The sequence below is a fragment of the Gallus gallus genome, chromosome 4 (genome assembly GCF_016699485.2).
Source record: "Gallus gallus isolate bGalGal1 chromosome 4, bGalGal1.mat.broiler.GRCg7b, whole genome shotgun sequence".
Taxonomy (NCBI): Eukaryota; Metazoa; Chordata; class Aves; order Galliformes; family Phasianidae; genus Gallus; species Gallus gallus.
Genome location: NC_052535.1, coordinates 81,106,489 through 81,131,410, shown reverse-complemented (window position 1 = coordinate 81,131,410; position 24,922 = coordinate 81,106,489). Strand labels below are relative to the sequence as shown.

Here is a 24,922-nt window from a genome sequence, read left to right as displayed (position 1 = left end):
GACATGGAGCTGTTGGAGCACATCCAGAGAAGGGCCACAAAAATGATCCATGAAATGGAACACCTCTCTACAAGGGCAGAATGTGAGAGCTGGGACTGTTCAACCTTAAGAAGAGAAGGCTCTGAGATGACTTGATAGCAGCCTTTCAGTATGTAAAGGTGAGCTACAGGGAAGAAGGGGGCACTCTCTTTAGCAGGGTCTGTGATAACAGAACAAGGAGAAATGGTTTCAGGCTCAAAGAGGGTAGATATAGGTTGGATATAAGGAAGAAGTCTTTTACAGTGAGGGTGGTGAGGCACTGGAACAGGTTGCTCAGAGATGTGGTTGATGCCCCCTCCCTGGACACTTTCAAGGTGAGGTTGGATCATGCCCTGGGCAACCTGATGTAGCTGTGCATGTCCCTGTTCATTGCAGGGGAGCTGGATTAGATGACCTTTAAAAAGTCCCTCCCAACTCTAAGGATTCTATGATTGTAAGTGAAGGTATTGACTAGCTTTATTCCCTGTGCTCAGGCAGGCAGCAATAACATCACATGAGCCTTAGCATGAAGCAATTTTACTGTGACCTAAGTTAATATGTGTTGCATCTGATAGGGGTGAGCATGTACAAGCAACCTATTTCAGCTGAACTGTGGAAGCCTGATTGCAGCAGAGGCAATGAAAGGTATGGAGTGAGGGTGGCACGGTCTGTCTGAAGGTCTGTGTCCAGAGCACAGCCACCCCCCAGTTCTAGAGGGTTTTGTCCTTGATGCTCAGTCCACAGTGAATCCCACACAATGGGATGAAGACACCAGCTGGTTGCAAGTTCATCCTTGTGAGGTGGTGGCTATCATCACCATGGGCTTCTGCATCACTGGCTGCTACTCTGCACTGTTTGACACCAATACCTGCTTCACATCTAATTCTCTCTTTATGCAAAGCCTTTCTGTTCTTTTTCTGTGTTTCTTCAGTGAGAGGGAAAGCAATGTGATTTGGTTGTTTACCTCAGCTCAGGTAGCATAAATCATTGGCTGATACACATGGTGACAAATGAGCATCTTTCCCCTGTCAAAGGCAAAGTCTGCAGGGAATGGCAGATAGAGCTGAGCCTGTTTTGTTTCAGGGATCCTGCGAAAATCCTCTTTGCTTTCCTATGGTGCACTGCAGAAACACTGCTAAGGATTGCATGAATGCTGATGAAGTAAAAGCCGCTTTAAAATGGTAAATAATTCACATGTTAGTATATGAAAAGAAAGCTCCAAAGTATCTCTCATTTACATGAAAGATAAACACCCTTAATATTACAAAGTAAACGGTATAAGGTTCAGTTATTGTGGATTCCATGTGTGAACCCAGCCTTACCACTAATTTTGAATTATTTCAAGGGAAAACATACATAATTTTAAGAGAACACATATATAATCTGTACTTATACCTTTGTATCATACAGTTATTTTGTGCAGACATTCTGGCTTACGCAACAGCATTTAATAGATATCAGCTTTTGACATTAGCTGGATCCTCATATACTTTGGAAGAATTTCAAGCAATACTTCATCTAGTTTTACAGTTGCTGGGATGCACAAAAGCGCTGTGGAATCACTCTTCTAATGCTGAAATTCATCTCATCCCCCCGGAGTAAAATAAATGTCACAGGTAGCAGCCAGATTCTCCTCCTCTGAAATACCTCCACTGCACTTCAGTGTCAGGAATCAGTGCTCATTATGCTTATGAATTTTGACTTTCATTCAGAGTCACGGTGATATTTCTAGCCCCCCCACTCCCCATTCAAAAGCAAGGGCTCAGTCCACTGCAGAGCTTGTTCCAAGCTAGAAAACGTATCTTTTTTCTGTGAGAACCTATTGTGGCTTCCTCTACCACTTAACTTCCAGTACCTGATTCCAACCTCTTTATACCTGTATAAATTTTCTAGTGCTTTAACTCTAACAATTGACACCATTCAGATACATCAAGGAGTAAATTCACCAGCCCTAGATTGAGGAGTTGGTGTGAAATTACCTCCCTCTAAAGATAAAAGTTAGGAGTACCTCTCCCTTATGTTGTCCAGTGGGTCAGGTCTATACAGAACCAAAGTGAGAAGTAAAGGTGGAGAGGACCAAAAGTAGCGAAATTTGGCCAGATCTCCACAGGCACCTTTAAAACTGCAAAAGCACATCAGACTAGAAGGGAATCCTTCTATCATCATGTCTAGTTCCTCAGCCACATGGGATGATCCTTCATACCTTCCAACTTTATGACTCCTAGGACTGTTTTTTTCTCATTCTAGAGACGACGTCTACATTTCTCATATCGTGATCCTGTTGTTATTGCACAGAAAGAACTCACTGTATGGAAGGGTTCTTGTAAAGAGGTAATAGGACTTCTGTTCATGCTATTTTAGAGGTCTTATCCTATAAGCTAGTGTAGATTCTGTAAGGAGTATTTCTTCTGAATTCCAGTAAGGAGTACTGCTGCAAAGACCACAAACAATAATGCCATATATCCATCTTTTAGATGTCTAGAAATTCATGTGGAGAATGATCTCTAAGCACAACTATGCGTACAGTGCACCCTTATGCAGCATTATACACTAGGTGTTGCTGGTATCAACAGTAGTAATGCCTTGCTATTTCACCAACACTTTTCAATTTGCAAAACAGTGTTGCAAATTACCCTTGATTTGTTTGCATCATTTACAACAAGCAATCTTCCCCAAGACCAAGTCAAAATGCCCTTCTTATTTATGACTGTAGTTTATTTTTAATTCAGCATTTTGGAAACAATTGATTTGCATTTATTAGTGTCCTAGCACAGAGTGATGTCCCACTATCATACTATTTATATCAGAAGAGAAATCAGCAAGGGCTAAATTGGTAAACCCAAAGTTGAATAGCTGTACAGTTTGACTAGCCACTATGAACAGCTGTTTATAAATTAAGGTAGCCTGAAACTGCAGTTTCACATTTCCTGCTATCACAGATGTCTCATTCCCATGCCTCCGTCAACAGATATGCCAGTGTCAAAGTGGCTACTAAGCTTTATAAACAGGCTCCTACCAACTAAATTGACCATCAAGTAGATGCCAAAATATACTAAATCCCACAACCAGTTCAAGCAACAAAACACATTTGTAAGAGTGATGAACCTGCTAAGTACAAGCCAATATTTCTGCATTAGCCAAACACAGCATTAAGGAAAGGTCTTAATACCCAGAGGAATGACAGAAGTTTTCCTTGAGTCTTATATCTTCAAATTAGCAAATTGGAAACCAGCAAAAACCAAACCAGTCTGAGAATCACTGATATAGGAGTCCAGAACTCAAGTGAAGTTTTACTGACCCAACTGAAATCCAAAGTAGATCATCTCTGGCAGTTTTAGCAAGGGGAAAAGTAAGTACAGATGATGTAACTGGAAAGCCTACTTCTTGCCTGCATTTAATCTTGTTGTGAGCATTATACTTGCTATTGCTTGGCTGGAAGCTAAAATCTCTACAAAATATCTATTTTGTTTATCTCTAGCTTCACTTTGGTAGATCCCCTGTTTCTCTATGTATTCAACTGCTGTGGGTTTCATTAACCACTTGTAGGGATCGCTCCAGGGAACAGATTCTCTACAATATTTGTATAAAATGGGGCTCAATATAAGATTTATGTTCTACCAGATGAACAAAATTAAATGATCATCACTGTGTGGTTGCTTATTTTTCCAGAAGAATAATACTACAGGAAACATTACTGAAGTACTAAGTCCATACTTGTATCTCCTTCTCTGTATTGGTGTGCTTCAAGAGTCACTGCAATTTTGCTCAGTGCTCATGATTGCACTGCCTTCAGCTGAAGCAGCCTCCAGGTGCAGTACCACTTCCAGAGGGCAGGACTGCTTTGTCTGCTTGGAGGTAAAATTCACTTGTAAAGAGGCGTAAAAAAATCTACTTGGCTGTTATCTATATTATAGCTTGCCTGTAAATAAAACAGAACTTGAGTTTCCAGTTTGGCCATTCCAATCTTGTCATAAACAATATTTTTTTTTTTCCCAATGTGAAGGACTAAAACAAACTCATAAGACCTTTTCCATCTCAGCTACACATTTAGTTCTATACATGGTTTCAGAAGCCACATTCCTCCCTTCTCCCTGTCCTCCCAATCTCACTGCTAGGGATTGATTTTTTTTTTCTGTTATTTTCTAACGCTCTAGATAGTCAAAGTGCTATTTCTACTTGGCTTGATTGTCTTCTTCCTGATTTAACAAAGTTTTTTTTCAATTGGCAAACAGCATGACTATTTAATGAAAATAGTACATCTACATTGAAGAATAAAACCAGGAAGTGGGATAATGAACCTGGTGATACTACAGGACCCAATATATCAATGGTAATCGTTTAACCAGAAGAAACTGTTGTGGTATCTTGCAGAGAGTGTGGATGAAATCTTAAAGATGATTTCACTCATTTCCCATAGGAAGACAGATCTCATTAAGACTGTTCCTAGCAAAAAGAGAATGTTTTTACTAACACTGAGGATTTATAGAACTGTTTAGAAGTTATTCTTGACAAAGATTAAAAAAAAAAACTAATAGGCAAGAAAATATTTCGATTGTTTATGAATCCAAGCCATGCTTCATTGAGACCCTAGTGTTTTTTAACATTTTAGGTCAGCGTGTTTAAATGTTTATCTGTGCCTTCATGGTGTATCATTTCACATTTGAAACTGGGGCATTAAAAGCCTCCTAAGGAGAATGTCAAGGCAAAGGATTGCCTCCTACTCAGGGAGAATTTTGTGGTACTTGTTGCAACAACAGTGTGCACGTTCCCTGGGTGAGATGAGGTGGTGGAATATCCATTGATACTATCACTAAGAACTGCTGCTTTCTACTGATTTATGGCTGCAAAATTTTATGGGGATGCTTCAACGTCCCATTGGATTATGGCAGTATATCTATTAGGAACAACTAGGGCCATCTGATCTATCTTCTTCCTCAAAACATCTAATGTCCTTACTTTTCCAACATGCTGTGAAGCAGAACCTGTATGTATCTGTCCCACAGTGCCTCCAGTCCAAAGATACATTCTTTGGTGGGACCTTTTGTTCTCTCTGCAGCTGCGGAGGTTCTTCACCACATCCAAGACCAGCTGATGAGACAGATCCTCAGAATTCCTTTTCTCCTTTGCCAGGACCATGCCTTCAAAGATAAACTGGGAGAGCAGAACAATTTCCAGAGGATGAGGTACTGTAGGCTGGAGCTCTCATGCATAGTTGAGCATGCTTGCCTACCACCCTCTATTCATCTGTTGACCTTTCTGGTATCCCAAAATGTGGTACCCAGAAGGAATAATGAATGAGGGACATGGAGAAGACAGAAGAACAATTTCTTCCTGTTTTGTCTGACATAGTCACTGTATCTCTCTCTCTCTCTATATATATATATAGTATAGACCAAGCCTGCATTTTCTACATCTAAATTATGAAAATTATGCATAAATCTAAATCAAAATGAGTATACACACACACACACACAAAATTAAAATAAAACAAAAAAGACAAAGTGCAATTGTGAATGGGGCTGCATCTGCAATGCTACATATTCATTCTCATGGATACAGAAAAATACTCCATCCCAACCCTATTATATTACATTTATAGGTTTTGAGTGCCTGCAGAAGGATCAGGCTTCTAATACTGCAACTGAAAACCCAAAATGCTGCTGTATTTTCAAGCTCCAGTATGGAATATGGTATGTGTTTTTTTTCCTATTAAATATAAAAATTGCAGAATGAGTTAGGCTATAAAAGATTTTCTTTCTATGGTCTAGCAACATTCTTAAAGGTTATAATTATTTTCCCTTTTGTTAAAACCATTGTCTTCACACATTCCCTAGTAAAAATAATAGTGGCCAATTTCATAATCCAGTTTTTCTGTTCCTAAAGAACATGATAAAATATTTCAAGTTAAGTAATTTTTCTTTTTAGACTTTCTTTTATCTTCAAGGGAAACATTGTTCTCCTTAAAATACTGGCAGCATATTACCACAGAACTCATGTTTCCTGAACTTTAATACTTAAAAATGAGGATTCAGTAATGTAAGGAGCTGATATCACCAGAGAGACTTCAATTACATCTGTCAGAAAGCAATTACATGTGTGAGGAAACAAACAGAACTATTTTCCCATGAGAATTTCTGACACTTTAACATTTATTTAAAATCCATGAAAAGGCAGTTTTGAAATACTCATTGTACCCTGATGATCCCGAAACAGCCTCTTTTGCCAATGCTAATGTTAATGTTAATAAAGTATTATTTACATTAATATCATATAAAACTGAAAAATCAGAACTCTTACATGAAATTTCATCAAAATAAATATGTGAAAATATTTAGATTTCAATAAGAATTTTTCTGTCACCACCAACAAAAAAGACCATAACTTCATACACGATGACAGAGGGTCCCTGAAAGGAATAGGCAGTTAAGCTAGGACTGGGGTCTATTTTACATGTTTACTTTCAAACTCTGAAAACATTCCATTGTTGTATAACCTTGGGAGCATCTCAGTGAACTGAGAGCTAGATTTTCAACACTGAAGTTTCTCATGCACGTTGTGCTGATGATAGCTCTGACATAAACTTGATCTATCTTGGTTTGCCCTAGGTGAGAAGTGTAGTGGATGTGATGTGGTGGCCTCTAGAGGTTCCTTTCTTAGCCTCTGAGTCAGAGACTCTACCTTTGAGTGTATGATTTTGCAAGATGCCCTACTTTACACAGAGGAAGCAAAGACTCATCGGGGCACTGGGAAAGCCCAAACCTTAGCTTACCTTCTTTGTGTATTACATGAACGAATAATCTGAATCCATCCAGGACTAAAGTCCATTCACAGACATTCCCCAATTCTTTCCACTTTCTGGGAGCATGTAACAGTTCTGTCTCCCAAGTCAGATTCATGTACAATTATAGTGGTTCATTAGGTTTTTAGTTTAAATTCAGCTCAAGCCATAAACCCCATGTGTGAGAGTACTGTTCAAACTCTCCTTGAACTCTGGCATGTTGGAGCCATGACTACTGCCCAGAGAGGCCTGCTCCAGTGCTCAGCAACCCTCCAGTAAAGGACCTTTTCCTAATATCCAACCTGAGCATCCCTTGATGCAACTCCACACTGTTCCCTCAGGCCCTGTCACTTACCAGAGAAAAAAAGCCTGCCTGCATGCCTCTCTGTTCCCCTTGCAAGGAAGCTGTAGGCCACCATGACACTTCCTCTCAGTCTCCTCTTCTCTAGGCTGCACAAACCAAGGGACCTCAGCCACTCCTCATACACCTTGCCCTCTCAACCCTTGCTCATCTTCACAGGCTTCCTCTGGACACTCTAATAGTATTATGTCCTTCTGATACCACGGCACCCAAATTTGAGCACAGTGCTTGAGGTGAAGCTGCATCAGCACAGAGGAGAGCAGGACAATCCCTTCCCTCGACCAGCTAACTGTATGCTGGGTCTGATTCGCCCCAGGGCAGAGTTGGCCCTTTTGGTTCCCAGGGCACACTGCTGACTCAGATTCAACATTTCTGTCGACTGGAATCCCCAGATCCCATTCCACAGAGCTGCTCTCCACAGGACTTTCACCCCTCAGTCAATCAGTTTTCAGCTTCATGCAGGTGTTTATGCTTAAAATGGATCAAGAACGTGATCCACTTAACCACACTTCAGGAGTCATTTTATGCAGCTGATCATAAAAAGAGCAAGGCAGCACTGCCTTTCTGCTGTCTTCCTGAGGTGCTTTTTACTTACTCTGAAGCTACTTTTTGACAAACAAGTGGACTCAGTTCTGTGAAAGCTGGGACAAACACTGAATTTCAGGCTTTTATCTTCCAAACAGCTATAAACCAGTGATAGCCTTAACAGACAGAAGACTTTTGTAGCAATTCAAGAACATATTTGCAAGTTCTGTTGTTGCATAAGAAAACTCCTGCCATATTTAGTCTTTTACGTGAGCTGTTTGGATTGTATGACCTTAGGAACGTTGACTATTATTTGCAGAGGTAGATTTCTATTTTTCAGTATGCTAAGGAAGTCTAGGAAATAAAATCCATGTAAGTTTAAGATATTGCCATCCAAACATTTATTAAGTTATGAAGTTTTTGTTGCTTAAGAGAAAATCATGCATATCAGAGGCCTCAATTCATGGTCTTCTGCAAGAAGTAACCTGAAAGGACGGAAAGCAACTGCAGCTACCACCTTTCTTTGACAGGAGCAGCCTCTGCATTTCATCAGGCTGCTATGAACACTTCCAGCAGTTTCCCTAAATCCCTTGATTTGTGTGAGAGTGCACAGTGGATAATTAGGGAAAAAAAAAAAAAAAAAACACAGAAAGAAGAGATGTTGGAATTCTCCTTAACTGGCAGCACTGGGGCTTGGCCTTGTACAGACATATGCTGGGCAAACCTCTGTCATGGGAAAATGGGAGGGGCTGGATGCAGAGGCCATCCCTGAGCTCTTTGCAAGTGACGGGGCCAGCAGGGATGATGTCACAAGTAGGAAGGTGAGGTCACAGAGAAAGTCCTTTCCTATTGGTCCCGCCAGGCAAGGGGCACCCTGGTTTCCACTGGGTTGGTGAGCACAGGGTCTCAGCCTGCAGAGAAGAAGGCTGGAGCTGAAGCCCTTCCTCAGGGAAGCTCGGCTGCGGTGGAGAGGTCCTTGCCTGAGTGCGTGGGGCCACCCAGCCACTGACACCTCTAGACTGGGCTGGTAGAGGTGGAGCAGGCAGAAAACACCAGCAAGGGCCAGAAAATACATCAAGAGCAGGCAAGAAAAGCATACAAGGAAGATCAGCCTTCACAGCATGGAGAGACCTGTAGAAGCAAGCAGCATGCCCGGAATGGATGGGGTCTGCACTGCACCTGAGCAGAAGAGGGAGCCTGAGGCATCGTGCTCTGGGGAGCCCTCCAGGCGCCGAGAAGCAAAGGTCAAACAGAGTCGCTCCTCTCGGGCTGGGCTGCTCTTCCCCGTGAGCCGCATAGAGAGGCAGCTGCGCAGAGGCCAGTTTGCTGAGCGCTTTGGAGCCAATGCCCCTGTCTACCTGGCTGCTGTGCTGCAGTGGGTGACGCACAAGACCATGGACATGGCTGGGAAGATTTCCAAGAAGAGCAACCAACAGTACATCTCTCCATGCCACTTGCAGATGTCTATAAAGAACAGCCCTGTACTCAAGCACCTTCTGGGAAGTGGGCCCAAGCACCGTGGCAGGGCTGTCCCAAAAAGCCAGCGCGTGGCCTCAACCTCCAAAACGAAGAAGACCAAGAGGATGAAGAGAAGCCACAGACAACAGACTGCACCTGCCCGTGCCACTGCTGCTGTCACTGTCTAGTGAAAGCAGAAACTCCTGTCCCATTCTGGCATGGCAAGGGCTGTCTGGTTTGCCAAATTACCTGCTATGATCTAAAAGTTGAATAAAAGCCCTTGCACTACCCTATTGTGCTGGAGAGTGACTTGCAGGTGTTAGGCAGCAATGTAGGGAGAGTGAGGCCAAGGGACAGCCATTGCCTGTCACCCCAGGGGCAAGAGGCACCTCGCCAGTGGACTGGTTTGTTGAACAGTGATATCTGGCAGTGTCACAGTGGGGAAGACACTGCACTGGGTTTGCTTAGGAACCCCGACTGCCTTCTGATATTCTGCCAGCAGCTGAGCCTCCATGGCCTTCTTGCTGCTTTGTCTTCCCTGTCCAAATGCTCCTTTGTCTTCCCTGTCCAAATGCTTCCTGTACAGGAGCCTAAGCATGACTACAGAGAGAGAAAGAGAGGGAGGGAGGGAGATGGAGAGGTAGGGAGATGTCAGTGAACAGTCCCACAACCTCTGCAGTGATCACTCCAACCACAGCACCGCAAATCCTCTTCCTCTCCTGCAAGTCCTCCAACACTCCTGACCCTGCCAAAGGCCAGGCCTAGCACAACCAAGCACAACTGGCTTTCCCAGCTTTGCCAAAATTTCTGGAGCATGCAGCCAGACACAAAAGCCTGAAATCATGATGAAAACACACATGAAAACAAGACAAAGGCTGCCAAACTTGCCCATGCCCACTCAAAAAGCGGATCCTGCAGTTCCAAGCCAAACCCCACGGACACAACACATTATGAGACAGGGGCAGGGAAGGTCACTGAGTCTCATCCCCCCACCACACTTATGCATCAGCTTAAATCACACCTCTGACTGCACACCACCAGCCCACAAATCTGTCTGTCATCTCTGGATAAACCACACGTGTGAAGACGTCCGGTCTACCCAGACTCCCCCTCGTGGGAGCGAAACCAACCTCCTGCACACCTGGCTGCTGGGCCAATGTCCAAGTTGTGTCCCCACCAATCCCACAGGAAAGACCCACCCCCAGGTCCAGCATATCAAAAAATCCCCAACTATTCCACCTGCAGCGCAGGACACCCAGCCCGTCCACTGTCACTCTTGTACTTACATCCTCTCTCTAGCTAAAAGAGTACTTGATTAACTAGTATAAAGTCCAAGAGTTTCAAATAGAGAAATGAGGATAAATTTAGTTCCAGAAAACAGACTTGTTTTACAGAGTAGCAGTTCTGCCCTCCTAGCTGAAAGAAAATAACTGAGTGTGAGCATCTCTTGTCTTCTGCCCTGTGAAGAGTAAAAGCAAAATTCCAAACCACTTTTATTGGTGCTTTAGGAGAAGTACTGCCCTTGTAGAGGAGTCAGTGTACCTGCTGTGTTTGCAAGAACAGAAGGTCAGGGCTGGCAGGAAGAGAGCAAATAGTGGTACTTCATACATGGACAAGAGGTTAGTTCAGGAGTCACTCAAAGGAAATGTTTATACAGCCTAAAGGGGACTGTGAGGAGTGTGCTGTGGTATGAATTCAAAGCTAACAAAATGTGATATCTTTCGATGTCTTTTGAAAATCTGATTATTTACTTGAGACGTTGTCCAGATGTAAAAGATATACCTCTAAGAAAATCAAAGGTTTTCAGATACAAAGTATCTTAGACGTTACATGCTTTCTTGACATGTTTGAAAGTTTAATTCCAAATTTATCAGAACTGACTGGCTTTATGGCCACTGTATTAAAATAATTACATGTTTTGGACAAAAAAAGAAGACAAATCAAGGAGGATCTGGAAAAGGAACAAGTAGTTTCAGGTAACTGGCTCATATTTAAGCAGAGTAACTCACAGCATATAGCACTTTTTTTTCTAGGAGATAAGGGCTTTCGCTTCACCAGCTCATAATGACAGGCATTTAATAACTTGTAGAACTGACTTTAAAACAGTAATGAAAACTGAAAATCATAGAATCATAAAATTCTAGAATGACTTAGGTTGCAATAGACCTTAAAGATAAGGTAGTTCCAACACCTCTGCCACAGGCAAGGCTGTGAACCACTAAATCAGATCTAGATCAGCACTAGATCAGGTTGCCAAGGATTATGAGATTAAGAAGACCTAAAATGAAAAAGACACACTGGCTATAATTTGATGTACTGCTTAACTTCACAAGTTGCCAACTGAAAGGAAAATACATACAGATTAATCAGCCTAACAAAAGACCAGACAAATACCTTGGGTCCAAAGGCAGGCAACAGCCTGTGTTCAGCTGCCAGATTGCAGATACTGGCTTTGATGCGGCTCACTGGTGTGATTTTTGCTATGCAGCATTAGAAAAACATGGTTTTCAGATGGACTGCCCTCACTGTTCCTGCTCCCCAGAGAAATGTATAGAGAAAGAGCATAATTCCCCCAGATTACCTCCTTAATTCAGAATAGGAAATAGCTGTAGAAACAAGGATCATTTTGAACAGACTAATGCATTATTTCCTTTAGGGATGATCTCATCACGTAGTTAAAAAGAAATGTAGCCTCAGTGTTTCTGGAAATTGAAGCTGTCAGTGGAGAACAGCTATTTGCTATGGGGATTAAAAAATTACTGTCCTGAGGAATGTTTACCAAAAAAACATACTATTAGGATTCTGCACATAAGGAGGACCAAAGAGGCATTGAAAGTTCAAGGGAATGCCAGAAGTGAAAAGTGTTGGCCAGCTTCAGATGCAAACATAGAAATGGAAAGTGCTTGTTATGTAAAACCCTGTAACATACTAAAAATGGTATCACAGCACCTCAGGAAAGCTGGCAAGAGGGTGACTTAGAGTAAAAACAGCAACATAAAGCAAGTGCTTTTTATCATATTTGTCAGCTGACACGGGTGGTTGTTACTCATGGTCAAAAATAGTGCATATGACAAATTCCTGCTGTGTACAGTTGATATGATTCAGAGTACACTTGACACCCTGAAATTTGGAATTGACAAAATCACAAGTTTCATTCATGATTGAGGGTGCTTACAACACAACATGATAAGCACTGTCCAGGCAAATGTTTTTTCTTAAGGTGTTTAAAAAGCAAAATGAAGAAGCACCACTAGAAACACCCTTTTCTTGTTAGTGTTATACACAAGACATTATTTATTCAGCATCTGTAACTGTAATCTACAGTTTATGTTATTCTCCAGACAGGTCAGATAATGAGATACTGCATTGTATCAAGAAGACAAGAGCAAACAACTGAGTCCTCTCCATTCCTGTTGATGTTCAAATCCAAGAAAAGAGGAGGGAGCAGAAAAGTTTTTGCTTTCCAATGATTTTTGTTTCATTTTCATTTGGTATGGGGTACCGTTTTTTAGTGGGGTAAGAGGTTGAGGTGTTTTCTTTTGTTTGTCCATTCCTTTCAAGAAAAAACAGCAATGCTATACTCCAGAAGATGGTTCAAAGCAGTACATCCTAAATAACCAAACAATGTTCTCGTTGTATGCAAGCTGCAGAGAAGTGTAAGGTCTTCGACTCCCGTCATAAGCATGTTGAAGATTTGTAGTGGGTTGGCTTTGTTAATTTTGGTAACAACTTCCAAGAACCCTAAGAAACCAACAAAGGAGAAATGGATGCTATTTCAGGGTCAAGTTCAGCATCTCAAGACAGCACTGATGATACCTTTATCCTTGAGAGGATTTAATCAGTCTGTTGCCACTGAAACCCTGGAACAGCACTACATCTGCAGATAGCATATGTTTAATCTCCTATGATTAAGTGATCACTAGAAAAAGTAAAAATGCCCATTAAATGAAAAAGAGGTGAAGGATCCTTCTGCCAGAATGACAGGTCTCATCTCTCTTGAATTTTTCAAAGGCAGGAGCTGCTTTCTGTGAGAATTCTCCTCTCTTCTGAATGTCCCAAACAGGTGTACACGTGACAAAAATGAGATTCCTAACTGTTAGAGCTTTTAATAAAGAGGTATTCCATTTCATTCCATCAAACCAAGAGGTAGGGGGTTATTAGAAGGGTTATTTTGAAGTCATCATCCCCGTCTAGTTGTGTACATGATAGCAGTGACTGATGGCATTCTTCTCATAAAGAGGATTGCTTCTAGGAACAGCTACTTAACCTCTCACTGGAAGGTTACAAGTGTATTGTCTCTAGCGGCTGCAAAGGGTAATCTGCCATAATCCCTCCCTCCACCACAGCCAGCGCTGCTCTTTTGTGGTACACAGCTGGCAATGCTCACATGACTGCACTCAGACCTGTGCTCTCTGTGCACGTCAAACAGAAAATGCTGATCTCAATCAAGTAATTATATTTCTGTTAAAATTAAGCAAACCTGTCCCAGTCATGTCAACAAAGCTATTAGCCTGAGCAAAGACTGCTCACATCCTCCTCCACCCACTTAACAAATAGCTCCTAGTAGTTGCAACGGGAGAATGCAGAAGTGGCACGATCCCAAATACAGATGTATGAAATAAAAGCGTGTTGTTACTTCACTACTTCTACATTGACCTGCTAGAATAACTCAGCTTTAAAATCACAGGAGAGCTTCCAACAGTTTTGGACTGAGTGTTCTACAAACAATAGGAGTCGCTGGTTATTAAGTAGCATCTTTTATTTACATACTTCACACTCACCCCTATCAGCACTCTAAGATTACTTGGCATTTTCCTGTTTCTTTATTTTTCAATAAGCAGAGGCTTCCTCACTCAATTGTTATATAGCCAGAAATAGAAATTCTTCATTCATTGAACCTGGGATGCACAAATATTAAAGCAAATATGCTGACAGGCAGCTACCTCAGCATTTTTACATCTTTCTCCACCCAGTTTTAGGGATTTGGGACAGCAAAACTTGAGAGAAAATAAAATTCCATGATGTTTTCTTTTCTAGAAGAGAAAGGTGTTTAATAAAGATTAAATTGAAGAGTAGCAATGGTGGTTTCCAAGGAAACAACATGGATCTCTATGCATATCAATGAATCCCTTTTTCTGATTACTGTTGTTTGTTTGTTTTCTTTATTTTCTTCCCCCAACTGTGGTTGCCGAGGGTTTTTTATTGCTGTTTTCTTCCATGAAGACATAAGAAATTCTCTGTAGCACCGCAGTATCACCAGATAATAGAGAAACTATGTCTACAGAGCAAGAGCAACACAGCTGAAAGCAGCTACATACTCTAGACATGTGGACTGCTGATGGATACTGCATTTAAGGAAAATCATTATAGAGAAATCCCCTATTATGCAGCAGAAATAAGTGACAATGCACATAGCTTTTAAAGATTGCATCATGGGTGGTTCCACAGGCTGCAGATAACTTACGACGAACCTAGAGGGATGGCAGAGAATTACTTGCAAGGACTGTGTACAGGGACTGGACTTTGTTGAGAAGCATTATGGAAATTGTGGAAGTGAACTGCTGAGAAGAAAAATGGATTAAGCTGAGGATTTTTTTTTTTTTTTTTGAAAGAGTGATTTTGTGGAAGATCAATTTCTCCTTAGAAGCAAGTGAAATTTTGGGTAACCTGCAGCTCACTGCTCAATGGGGGCAGACAGAAAAGATAATTAGGAAGGTATTCAATTAATAAAAGAATAAATAAGAACTAATGTAGCATAAAATCAAGATGTCAAGAACAAAATTAATCTAGGCACCCAGGGACCAGAGGAGAGAAATGTGCTAATTTCCTACATACCAATGCTAGTGACCTGTGCAATAACAGGAATTGCAATGTCCTTATGAACATAAATTCTTCTGGGAAAGAATAAAGCCTGGTGAGAAGATCTGCCTGACTAGAATATTAAAGTCTCAACTTATTACCTGCTTAGTACTAAATGGGAGGTAAAATGGTATTCTATATCAAAAATAATATTGTTTGAACTACTGCCAGTTCAGAGGCAAACATTTCACAAATCCTTACAAAACAGTATCCTAACAAATAGGACATAGTGACATACACCACAAACATGGGAACAAGACGATGGGCTCTATAAATATTTACCTATAAAATGCAAGATAAAATATCTGTTATCATGGGCAACTTCAGCCTGTGTGATCTACGCTGACAGTTTAATTCTCTTAAATAGCTTCCAAAAGTCTAAATAATGTAGAACATAATTCTTAATACAAAAATGTTATCTCTGTCACAATGTAATTCTATATTTGATGCCATCTTGACAATTTGAGGGGAATTGATTGCATAGCTCAGAAGTCTTGGCAATTGTGAACACTGCGTTGTGGAGTTTGGCTCAAGGTACTTTGGAACTTTCTATTCTCCATGTTGAACAAGCTCAGTTCTCCCAGTCTGTCTTCATAAGGGAGGTACTCCATCCTCACAGCCTCCTCTGGACTCTGTCCAGCAGGTCCATGTCCTTCTTATGCTGTAAGCCTCAGAGCTAAACACAGTACTGGAGGCGGGCATCTCATGAGATCAGGGCAAGAAGAGAACCATCTCCCTCAACCTGCAAGCTACAGGTGAGGTATTAGAATGGGCTGGCCAGAGAGGTAGTGGAGTCACTGTCAATGAGGTGCTGAAGGAAAGGGTAGATGTGACACCGAGGAACTTGGTTTAGTGGGTATGGTGATGATGGGCTGGCCCAGGGAGGTGGTGGAGTCACCATCCCTGGAGAAGATCAAGAAGTGTTTAGATGTTGTACAGAGGGACATGGTTTAGTAGGAAATATTGGTGATAGATGGACAATTGGACCAGATGACCTCAGAGGTCTTATCCAACCTTGGTGATTCTATGATTCTATAAGGTTGGTCTAGATGACAGCAGTAGTCTTATCCAATCATAATGATACTATGATTCTATTATTCTATACCTCTTTCGATGCAGCTCAACTGCATCAACTGTACAATTGGCTTTCTAGGCTGAAAATTATGAGGCTGATATGACTTACTTCTTGATGCAGTTGGGCTGCACTAATGCAGCTCTATGCAGTAATCATCGTGAGTAGGTGTTAGAGGTGGGAAGATTGTGCTTCATAGTTTTAACTCCAAGCTCCTCTTTCCAGTGAGATGCCACTGACTCACAACATTTTACTCATCATAGAGTTGAGAACGTAAGCTGTGATCTGTTGTCTCCCACCAAGGTCAGGCATTGGGATCAGCAGATTGGAAGTATTTATTTTTTTTTTTTTTGTCATTGATGCAGGAATCCCAGAGTTTAGCTGAGTTTTTCAGGTGGGAAATATGTGGGAGCACACTGGATAGTATCTGTATTGTAGAAGATTGTCCTTGCTCCAGCAGGCAGAGAGGAACAGGCCGCCTTCTGATCTGGAAAGCATCTTGTCTAGAGGAAGTTAATGATGAGTTCTTACCTTCACCTCTGAGCAAGCAAGCATGTAGGTTACTGAACCATGAAAACGAGGGAGTAGAAACAAAAGGATAACACTGAGGCAATACTGTAGGGCTGATATTCATTAGTAATAGTTCAAGCAAAGAAAAAGAAACCATCCAATATTCAAAAGTACTTACATAACAAGTTATATAAATGCTAATAGAAGGAATAAACCCTAACAGAGAGGAAAGATGGCAACCCAGAAATATCAAAAATCCTCCCTTTTCAAAGAGCAGTATACTGACAACCAGTTGGTCAGCACAGACTCATTGTGTGCCCAGTGGTGGGATGTGAGTTTGTTAACAGTCAGGCTGACAATTACTAGTTCCAGACCATTAAAATATATAAGCAAATAAATAAGATGATTTAGTACCCACAAGCTTTATGCCTGATCTTACTCTAGAGCTGATAGATGATGACAGAATAAGTATAATTTCAGACAGTGATGGTGTGTTTTCTATTCTGACAGTGACTCAAAGAAATTTTTAAAAGTATCCATAGAAGTTGGATATTTTTAAATCAGCAGGTTTGGATAGCTTGCATCAGGGAGTTTAAACATGCTGTTTGAGTAGCTCTCTGGAGCCTTAAAACTGATTTTCAATAAAACTGAAAGGAAGCCAAATCTGTAAGAAAATCTGGGGGAAAAAAAAAAAAAAAAGTAAAGCAAGCAATCTGGTGGGTCTTTCATCTCCAAAGAGTGGAGAAAGAAAGCAAGTGTGGGTAATACAAATATTCCTTATTACAAAAGTTTCAATAACAATAGGTAATGCTAGTTAACTGATACATTCCATCACTGAGACCATAAACTTTCTTGAAGAAGTTGAACGAAGCACTGAGCCTTCTCCAATATTTCAGACCACATTTCCATTAGAAATTAAAATATTACAAAGTAAATAAAATGCACATTAATTGGGTGCATTTCAAGCCTGAATTGAAAACTGTGTGCAATAATCTCTAAACACAATCAACAAATGATAAAAGGAGTGAAAGGAGGCAAAAAGCCCTCAGGAAGTCAAATGTTAGTCTTGTCTACTGTGGCTGAAGAGGGCTTAAGGTGAAGATAGATTTGAGCTTTATAGTTTTTCCTTTCACTAAAAGGACCTGAAGTACTAAAAGCCAAGAGTGATTTTTTTTTTTTTTTTTTTTTTTTTTTTTTTTTTTTTTTTTTTTACACTGAGAAGCGTACCAGTAGGTACCATTGATGGGAAAATGAGAAAGTTGTTTTAAGAATCATTTTTAAAAAGAAGGTAGTGCAGAGCAGGCACATGGGAAAGATGAAAAGATTAGAAAGAATCTTTATAGTGATAGAATCAAAGAACTCAGCTAGCTTACATTTATACAGAGAAGATTAAGAGGATGATTTCATGTACACTTGTAAGCACCTACATGAGAATAAGAACTTTATAACGAGATGTCCTTCAGTAGAATAAGGCATAATAATATGCGTTGGCTGGGAGCTAATGTTAGGCAAATCAGATATGATGAAAACCATTGGTTGTATCTGCTGCTGAGGTATGTTCTTGATCATCAAAAAGGTTTAAATCAAATCTACCATATAGGAAGCACATTGCTCCACTGAATAGTTAAATATTAAGTTCATGAACTGGTATTCCCAGTAATTTCTAACTCAATGCTCTATGCTCAGACTTTGATTTTCATAGTAGTCAAGTAAGCGACAGACAGATGTTGGCAGGTCTTCAAGTGCACACCTGAATTTTATGCAATTGTGTAATGCAATAGAAAACACAACAATGACAGCAGAACAGCAATACCTTAGGCTACAACAAGTGAGTATTTGCTCAAATGCAATAGCTACAGACAGACACAGACACACACACACACAGACACACACACACACACACACACACACACACACACACACACACACACACACACACACACACACACACACACACACACACACACACACACACACACACACACACACAAAAGAAAAGCTACTTACCTTCAGAAGGCCTCAGGTACACAGTGATCTCCAACAAGATACCCCCACCTGCCTCCACTGCCAACCCTTAAATGAGGTCTGGGAAGGCTGGATCCTGGCTCCACCCCTTCCAGTCACTCAGGTGCACTGCATGCAGCTGAGCTCCCCTGAGTTGGCCCTGCCTTCCCACCAGGTGCTCAATCACTGTTTGAAGCTGTGACTTAGCATTTCCATGACATATACCTTCAGGGAATTTCATGTTCTTTACTGAAGCCATTTCAGAATGTGTTTTTATACACAGTGTATGTTTTCAGAAGGATTCATGACTAGGAGCATTCTCTAAATGCTTCTGGACATTACTGGACATAAGGAATGATGACAAGGAAAGCAAAACCAGACTAATCTACTAAAACTAAAAACTAAAGAATTGTATCTGTCACCACTAATTAGGTCAGTTATAGGTGTCATGTTCATAGCTTGAGGAGAAGGTGAGGTACACTGAAAATACAGTGTTGATCTCATCCTGAATTCTCTTTAAAATCTGTTGCAATTGACAAGCAGTTCTGAAAACTTGGAGAAGTGCACCTACCCTACCCAAAATAGGTGCTTATTCCATCTATCAAGCATACAGACAGTGAAGAGTAACTACAAGATGTCACTGTGTCCCATGTGTCTGACTATAGCCATTTTTCACAAAGGGTTAAGCTGTGACTGTCCCTCCTAGGTTTTGCATGCTTAAAAGCAAGACAACCTTCAGAGAAGGATTTTCAGTGTTATTCTAGAGAACATATTTAATGGAACAAATTTCTAGATTGCTAAAACTGACATGTTTTTCTCTTAAAAAACTTGTGCTTCTCCAAATTCATGTGGAAACTCCTGCAGTCTGCTTGTAGAATGAAATCAGCTTTTTCTGGACAGAACTCTGGTCATTTCAGCATTTTTAGAGTAGTTGTATGGGAAAGGATGTAAATAATTGATATATTTTGGCTTTGTTGAGGTAGCTAACCAATAATTGTGCATTTCTTGGTTACTGCTAAATGTGTATATTTCAATTTAAGACCTCCAAAATTATTAACATTGTCACCAAGTGAAATAAATTTCACAGACAGAACTGCCAGCTGTGTGCTAAGTACAATCTATCTCTTTCATTAAGTTTTAGTTTATTTTAAAGTATTAATGAATGCAAACGCATAAATAACAGTAAATTTGTATGTCTTTGAGGTATAGATTGGCTAGATTAAACTGATTTAAAACTGCCCTTAATTATTTCTCTTAATCCATATAAACTCTTTCACTGACTCATAAGGAAGCAATATGAGCAATTTCTGAATAAAGAATGCACAGCAAGCTTAGAACTTAAAAACTACTGTTGTAATTTCTATTATAAAAACTGAATAATTGGGTCAACATTCTGCTGCCCTCGCAAACACAAGCTGATTGCATTCAGGCCACAAGACACTATAAATACAAGGCGCTTGTAATTTAGCTCTTTTGATTTTCTTTGTTGAGATATTAATGATCTATAAGATGTATCTTCATTAAAGTTGTGCTTGTTTTTAATCCTTTTGTGAATGTGAAATGCAACTTGATTGACAAACAACACAAAAAGGTGGAAGTATTTAATGTTTTTCTGCATCTATCTTCATTGAACAAAGAAAATTCAAGGAAGTCATTAGGACATTCTGCATCACTAAGAGAGAAATAAATCAGCACAGAACAGAAAAAGAAGAGGTATCGCAGCACTTTGACAAGTTGAATCTTTTCATAACTGCTGGCCCCGATGGATTTCATTCAAGTCAGTTAAAGAAATGACTGAGGCAATCTCGATGCCATTTGGGACTTTCTCAGAGAACTTTCAGAGGGAAAGTAAGATACTGTAAGACAAATATAGCTCATGCTTTTCAAAAACTTCTGAAACAAAAAGTAAATTATTTTGTGGAGATTGTCTGGGAAACCACTTCTCAACTAATAAACCTCCAGGAAAGTATACAATATGCTGGTTCATAATCATTGCCACACCTACTGTTACCTATGGAACTGATACTAGATAGAGAAGGTGGGTAAAAAAAAATCTTCAAATATCAAGACATGGAAATGGAAGGGGAACAGGAAGGAAAGATCAAAGAAGAGCTTATTGTCACAAGTGCCATACAGACCCTGCTGAAACCAGACCAGCATCATTTAAATAGATTTGAAATTTGTATCTCCATGCAGGAACTGCAAGAAATTACTATTTGGAAGACAATCTCTATATTGCAGTAATACCTTAACCTAAATAGATCTGTCTGATTCTGGGATCAGCATGACAGAATGTCAGCTCTCCATGACATCAGTCTTTGAGGTTGGGCTATGAATAACTGGTAATAACATATATAATAAATTTAAACTGGAGCTATCTGGGAAAAAAAAATGTATATTGTTTTAACAGAAATATTCATGTTTTAAAACTTTTTCATTGTTTTCTGAGAGGAAAAATTGTGACATGTTTTGTAACTTCCGCCAGTGAAATAAGGATGTTTGGTCACAGAATAGCCAGAGCCGTGGGATCAGGGAATTCATCTGGAAGTTCCTGCACCAAGCCTCTATTCAGAATTCTTGCAGAGGATTTTTCCGATAGAAGACAGTGTTAGTGAACATCTTCAGCACTGATAGATTGAATCAAAATTATTAAATGTGGAGCAATCAATCTATTCTGTTTGATCTTCACTGGAGAAATATTGCTTCATTCATCGGACTAGCATCAAAGTAAGCCATCTTTTTTTCTACCTGAGACATGGCCTAGAATATATTTTGAAAGGAACTTATCAGTTTGTCTTTATTTCACAGTCAGAAGCTTTAACCCTGAATTTTCTTAGATGTTAAGTTCTTTTCATGCTTTCTTAAGTGTCTTAGCTCAGGTTAGACAGTATCAGCCTGAGTTTGATCTTACATATACTGGTTTGACACTAGAAGAATACCACGGACATCTAGTTCTGATTTAGACTGTTCATTCATGATTCAAATCAGCTCTCATTTGTACTGATATGTGCATAACAATTTAAACACTTAGGGGGATTCAGTTCTTTTAAATTAAGACACTTGTGACATAAACCCCTGTGTCCGAGTCATCCTAAAGCCCAACTTCTAGCCAACGGAGGGAAATTTATCTGACCAAATATATGTGTCTATTTTGGAAAGAGATGAATCAAAACTCAAGAGCAAGTGTTTCTGCACATTGACTAGAAGTGCCCAGCCCACAGACTTCCAAGCACTTAATCAGATTAAACTAATTTTTAAAGGTAATAGCCCTTATCTGGGCATATGAAAATACTGAAAATAATGAAAGTAAGTCCAGAAGAGTTTACAGCTTGGGGCCCTGATCCAGCTTGCTCAGGTACACTGCAATCTGATAGATAAATCAAAAAGTTAAAGCATGAGAAAAAGGCAGTTGTGTTATCCTTACTGCACCCCCAAAAGACGTTATCATAGAATCATAGAATGTCCTGAGTTGAAAAGGACCACAATAATCATCAAGTTTCGACCCCCCTGCTATGTGCAGGGTCGCCAACCACCAGACCAGGCTGCCCAGAGCCACATCCAGCCTAGCCCTGAATGCCTCCAGGGATGGGGCATCCACAACCTCCTTGGGCAACCTGTTTCACTCAAGCCTGATTGTGATTCTTGTAGTTTGAGGCCTGTCAATAAAACACCTTTTGCAACCCTGAGTAGCCACAGTACATCAGACATCCCACTGCCTTTGCAAAGCAATTGAACACTTAAACCAGAGTGAGTTTCCATCTTGTCTGACCCCCTAACCAAATCATTTTTCCAGCATACATGTTATATTAAAAAACATCTTCTAGTTTTTTCAGTCTCAATTAAACTGCCTTGGACATATACTGACACATACTGTGAAGAAGGCTTGATTTTGAATGATTATCAACAAGCATTTTATTTCATTTCCCAGTAATGGATCTTCACCAAGGACCACTGGGGCTTGGAAACTGCAGATGGTTATTAACACGTTTTTTTTACAGTTACGTGGGTTGATGCCTTGTCATCAGTGAATTTCATGAAATAATGATCCTGTAGCAAAGTTTGATCCATCATAGCGTCTGAGAGACTTGAACAGATATGCTACGCAAATCTGTGGTATTAATAGAGCATACAAGTTAATGCATAGAAGTCTCAATGAAAATTTCTTTCATTTAAAGCCTTGTTTCCAATTCCAGAGCTCCCCAATCTGAATGGCTCTGTTACATCATTTCCAGTTTGTCAGAATTTTCCCAAGTGCTGTATAAAACCATGGCTACAGACCTGTTTACCTTTCTCACCTGAATAACTCAGGTTGGATATTAGGAAAAAATTCTTCTCAGAAAGAGTGGTGAGGCACTGGAAGAATCCAGGCTGCCCAGGGAGGTGGTGGAGTCACCATCCCTGGAGACATTCAGGAACTGTGAAGATGTGGCACTGAGGGAAATGGTTAGTGGACATGGTGGGGATGGGCTGATGGTTGGACTAGATGATGTTAGAAGTCTTTTCCAATCTTAATGATTCTGTGATTAATTTTTCCTAATCCTTCTTCCGTAAACCAGCAACTTCTCTTTCTCAAAGAGAAAAAACCAGATTTAGAACTCACAGCATATGAGTGGTATTTATGATTAAAATGTAGTATTTTAGCATTTCCTGTGCGAAATAATTTAGCAAGACAGCCTGATTATAGATTGAGCGGAGTTCAGAAAGTCTGCAAGGCTCCATAATACTTACTACATCCTAAATTCTGTAGAGTCCCAGCATACCTTATTACATTACTGTATTACAGCAGTGCTGCAAAACAGTGCATTAAAACTGGAAAATTAAGGAACAATCACTTGATCACTTGTAGATCAAGGCTATTTAGAGTACTGCAGCGAATGTAGATCCCTGTAGAATGTAGATCGTTTGCATGTACATGGAACATCCTGAATTGGAAGGGACTCATTAGGATAACTGAGTTGAACTTCTGGCTCCACACAGGATTGCTCATACAGAACAGACCATTATTCAGTTAGTTTTCCAAAGAAATTTCCTTTGGGCTGTGAACCTTTATATGATGACAACTAACAGTCTTCACTGACAGAAGAGTGCCAAGGAGGGATACTGAAGACTTACAGCACTTGGAGGAAATCTGATAGTGACCAAAGGACTGCAGTCCTTCAGTACTGAAACTGCAGCCCTCGCTCGTTTCAAAAGCCATTCGTGAATCTCCTTTTGGTTGCATACTACACTCCTCCAGGTCTGAGCATGATACACAGCATTGCTTTCTGCAGCACCTTGCTTTGATCCTCGAAATGTTAATTTTAATTTCAAGGCAACAGTCAGCTTTAATGCTTATGGCTGTTGCTAATGATGGCTTTGATGTCATTATCAGCACTGGATCAACTCTAAATGCCAATTTATTCACTAAATTCTAAAGAGACTTACATTTGAAAATTTTCCTGTTTAGTTCAGCTGTATCTGCTGGTCTAATAAATTATGTTTATCTTTAAAAAGTTGTGTTCTTTTTATCTGTAGACTTTTAACAGCCAGGTGGAATTTCCATCCTTGGAGACTTTTAAAACTTAGTTGGACAGGACTCAGAGCAACTCAGTCCATCTTTGAAGATGGTTTTGCTTTCAGCAGGAGGCTGAAGTACATGAAATCCAGAAGTTCCTTCCAACCTTCACCAGTCTATGATACTATATAGCTTAAATCAGGTAAATCACAAAGCTGCTCTTTTGAGGTCTTTTTAGTAAGGGATGTAATCAAGTACTTCAATTCTGATAGTAGCTTGATCAGGCCAAAAAAGCTATGAAAAAATATAAAGAAAGAGGAGTTAAATTGTAATGGGTACTGGGAGGTTCCTTCTAACTGCTCTGAGCTTCCCATGCGAGTGGGAATGGGTCTGCTCATTTTGCCCTCAAATAAAAGAGCAGTTCAATAAAGAAGTGCAGGGCAATAGATACATTTAATCAAATATATACATATATATATATATATAAAATGTATGTGTGTACACATTAGGATACCCAGCAGCATAGTTTAATGTATCTCGAGGATATGGGATAATGCTTCTCCTTCACACTAGAAAGAAAGAGATCTGGATATGAAAGAAAGTGCCTTTTTGTCACAGCTGAATTATGTGCATATGTGTTTAGGGATGTGGCTGTTTAATCAGAGGACTGGAGCATGGCTTTATTTATACAGAAGAGCACATACAATATCATCAGTTTGAAATACATACTTGAATTTTCACTGCTGAAAAAAAATAATCTACTTTACATTTGAAGGACATTTATAGTCAATTTTAAGTAAGTTTTCTAAGATGGTAATACATTTGTTACACCATTAAAGTTGA

General features: G+C 40.1%; 1 protein-coding gene and 1 long non-coding RNA gene across 2 annotated transcripts; both read left to right on the top strand.

Moving 5' to 3' along the window:
* Positions 1-363: 363 nt before the first annotated feature.
* Positions 364-17,746, top strand: LOC121110670. The gene is made up of 4 exons (XR_005859517.1): positions 364-3,873; positions 5,075-5,201; positions 5,618-5,708; positions 12,482-17,746. It is a non-coding gene; the product is annotated as an uncharacterized LOC121110670 (long non-coding RNA).
* Positions 8,549-9,428, top strand: LOC100859381 (histone H2A type 1-A-like). The gene has a single exon (XM_004936303.5). It carries the CDS (start codon positions 8,804-8,806, stop codon positions 9,326-9,328), a length of 525 nt encoding a protein of 174 aa, XP_004936360.2. The 5' UTR covers positions 8,549-8,803; the 3' UTR covers positions 9,329-9,428.
* Positions 17,747-24,922: the final 7,176 nt, after the last annotated feature.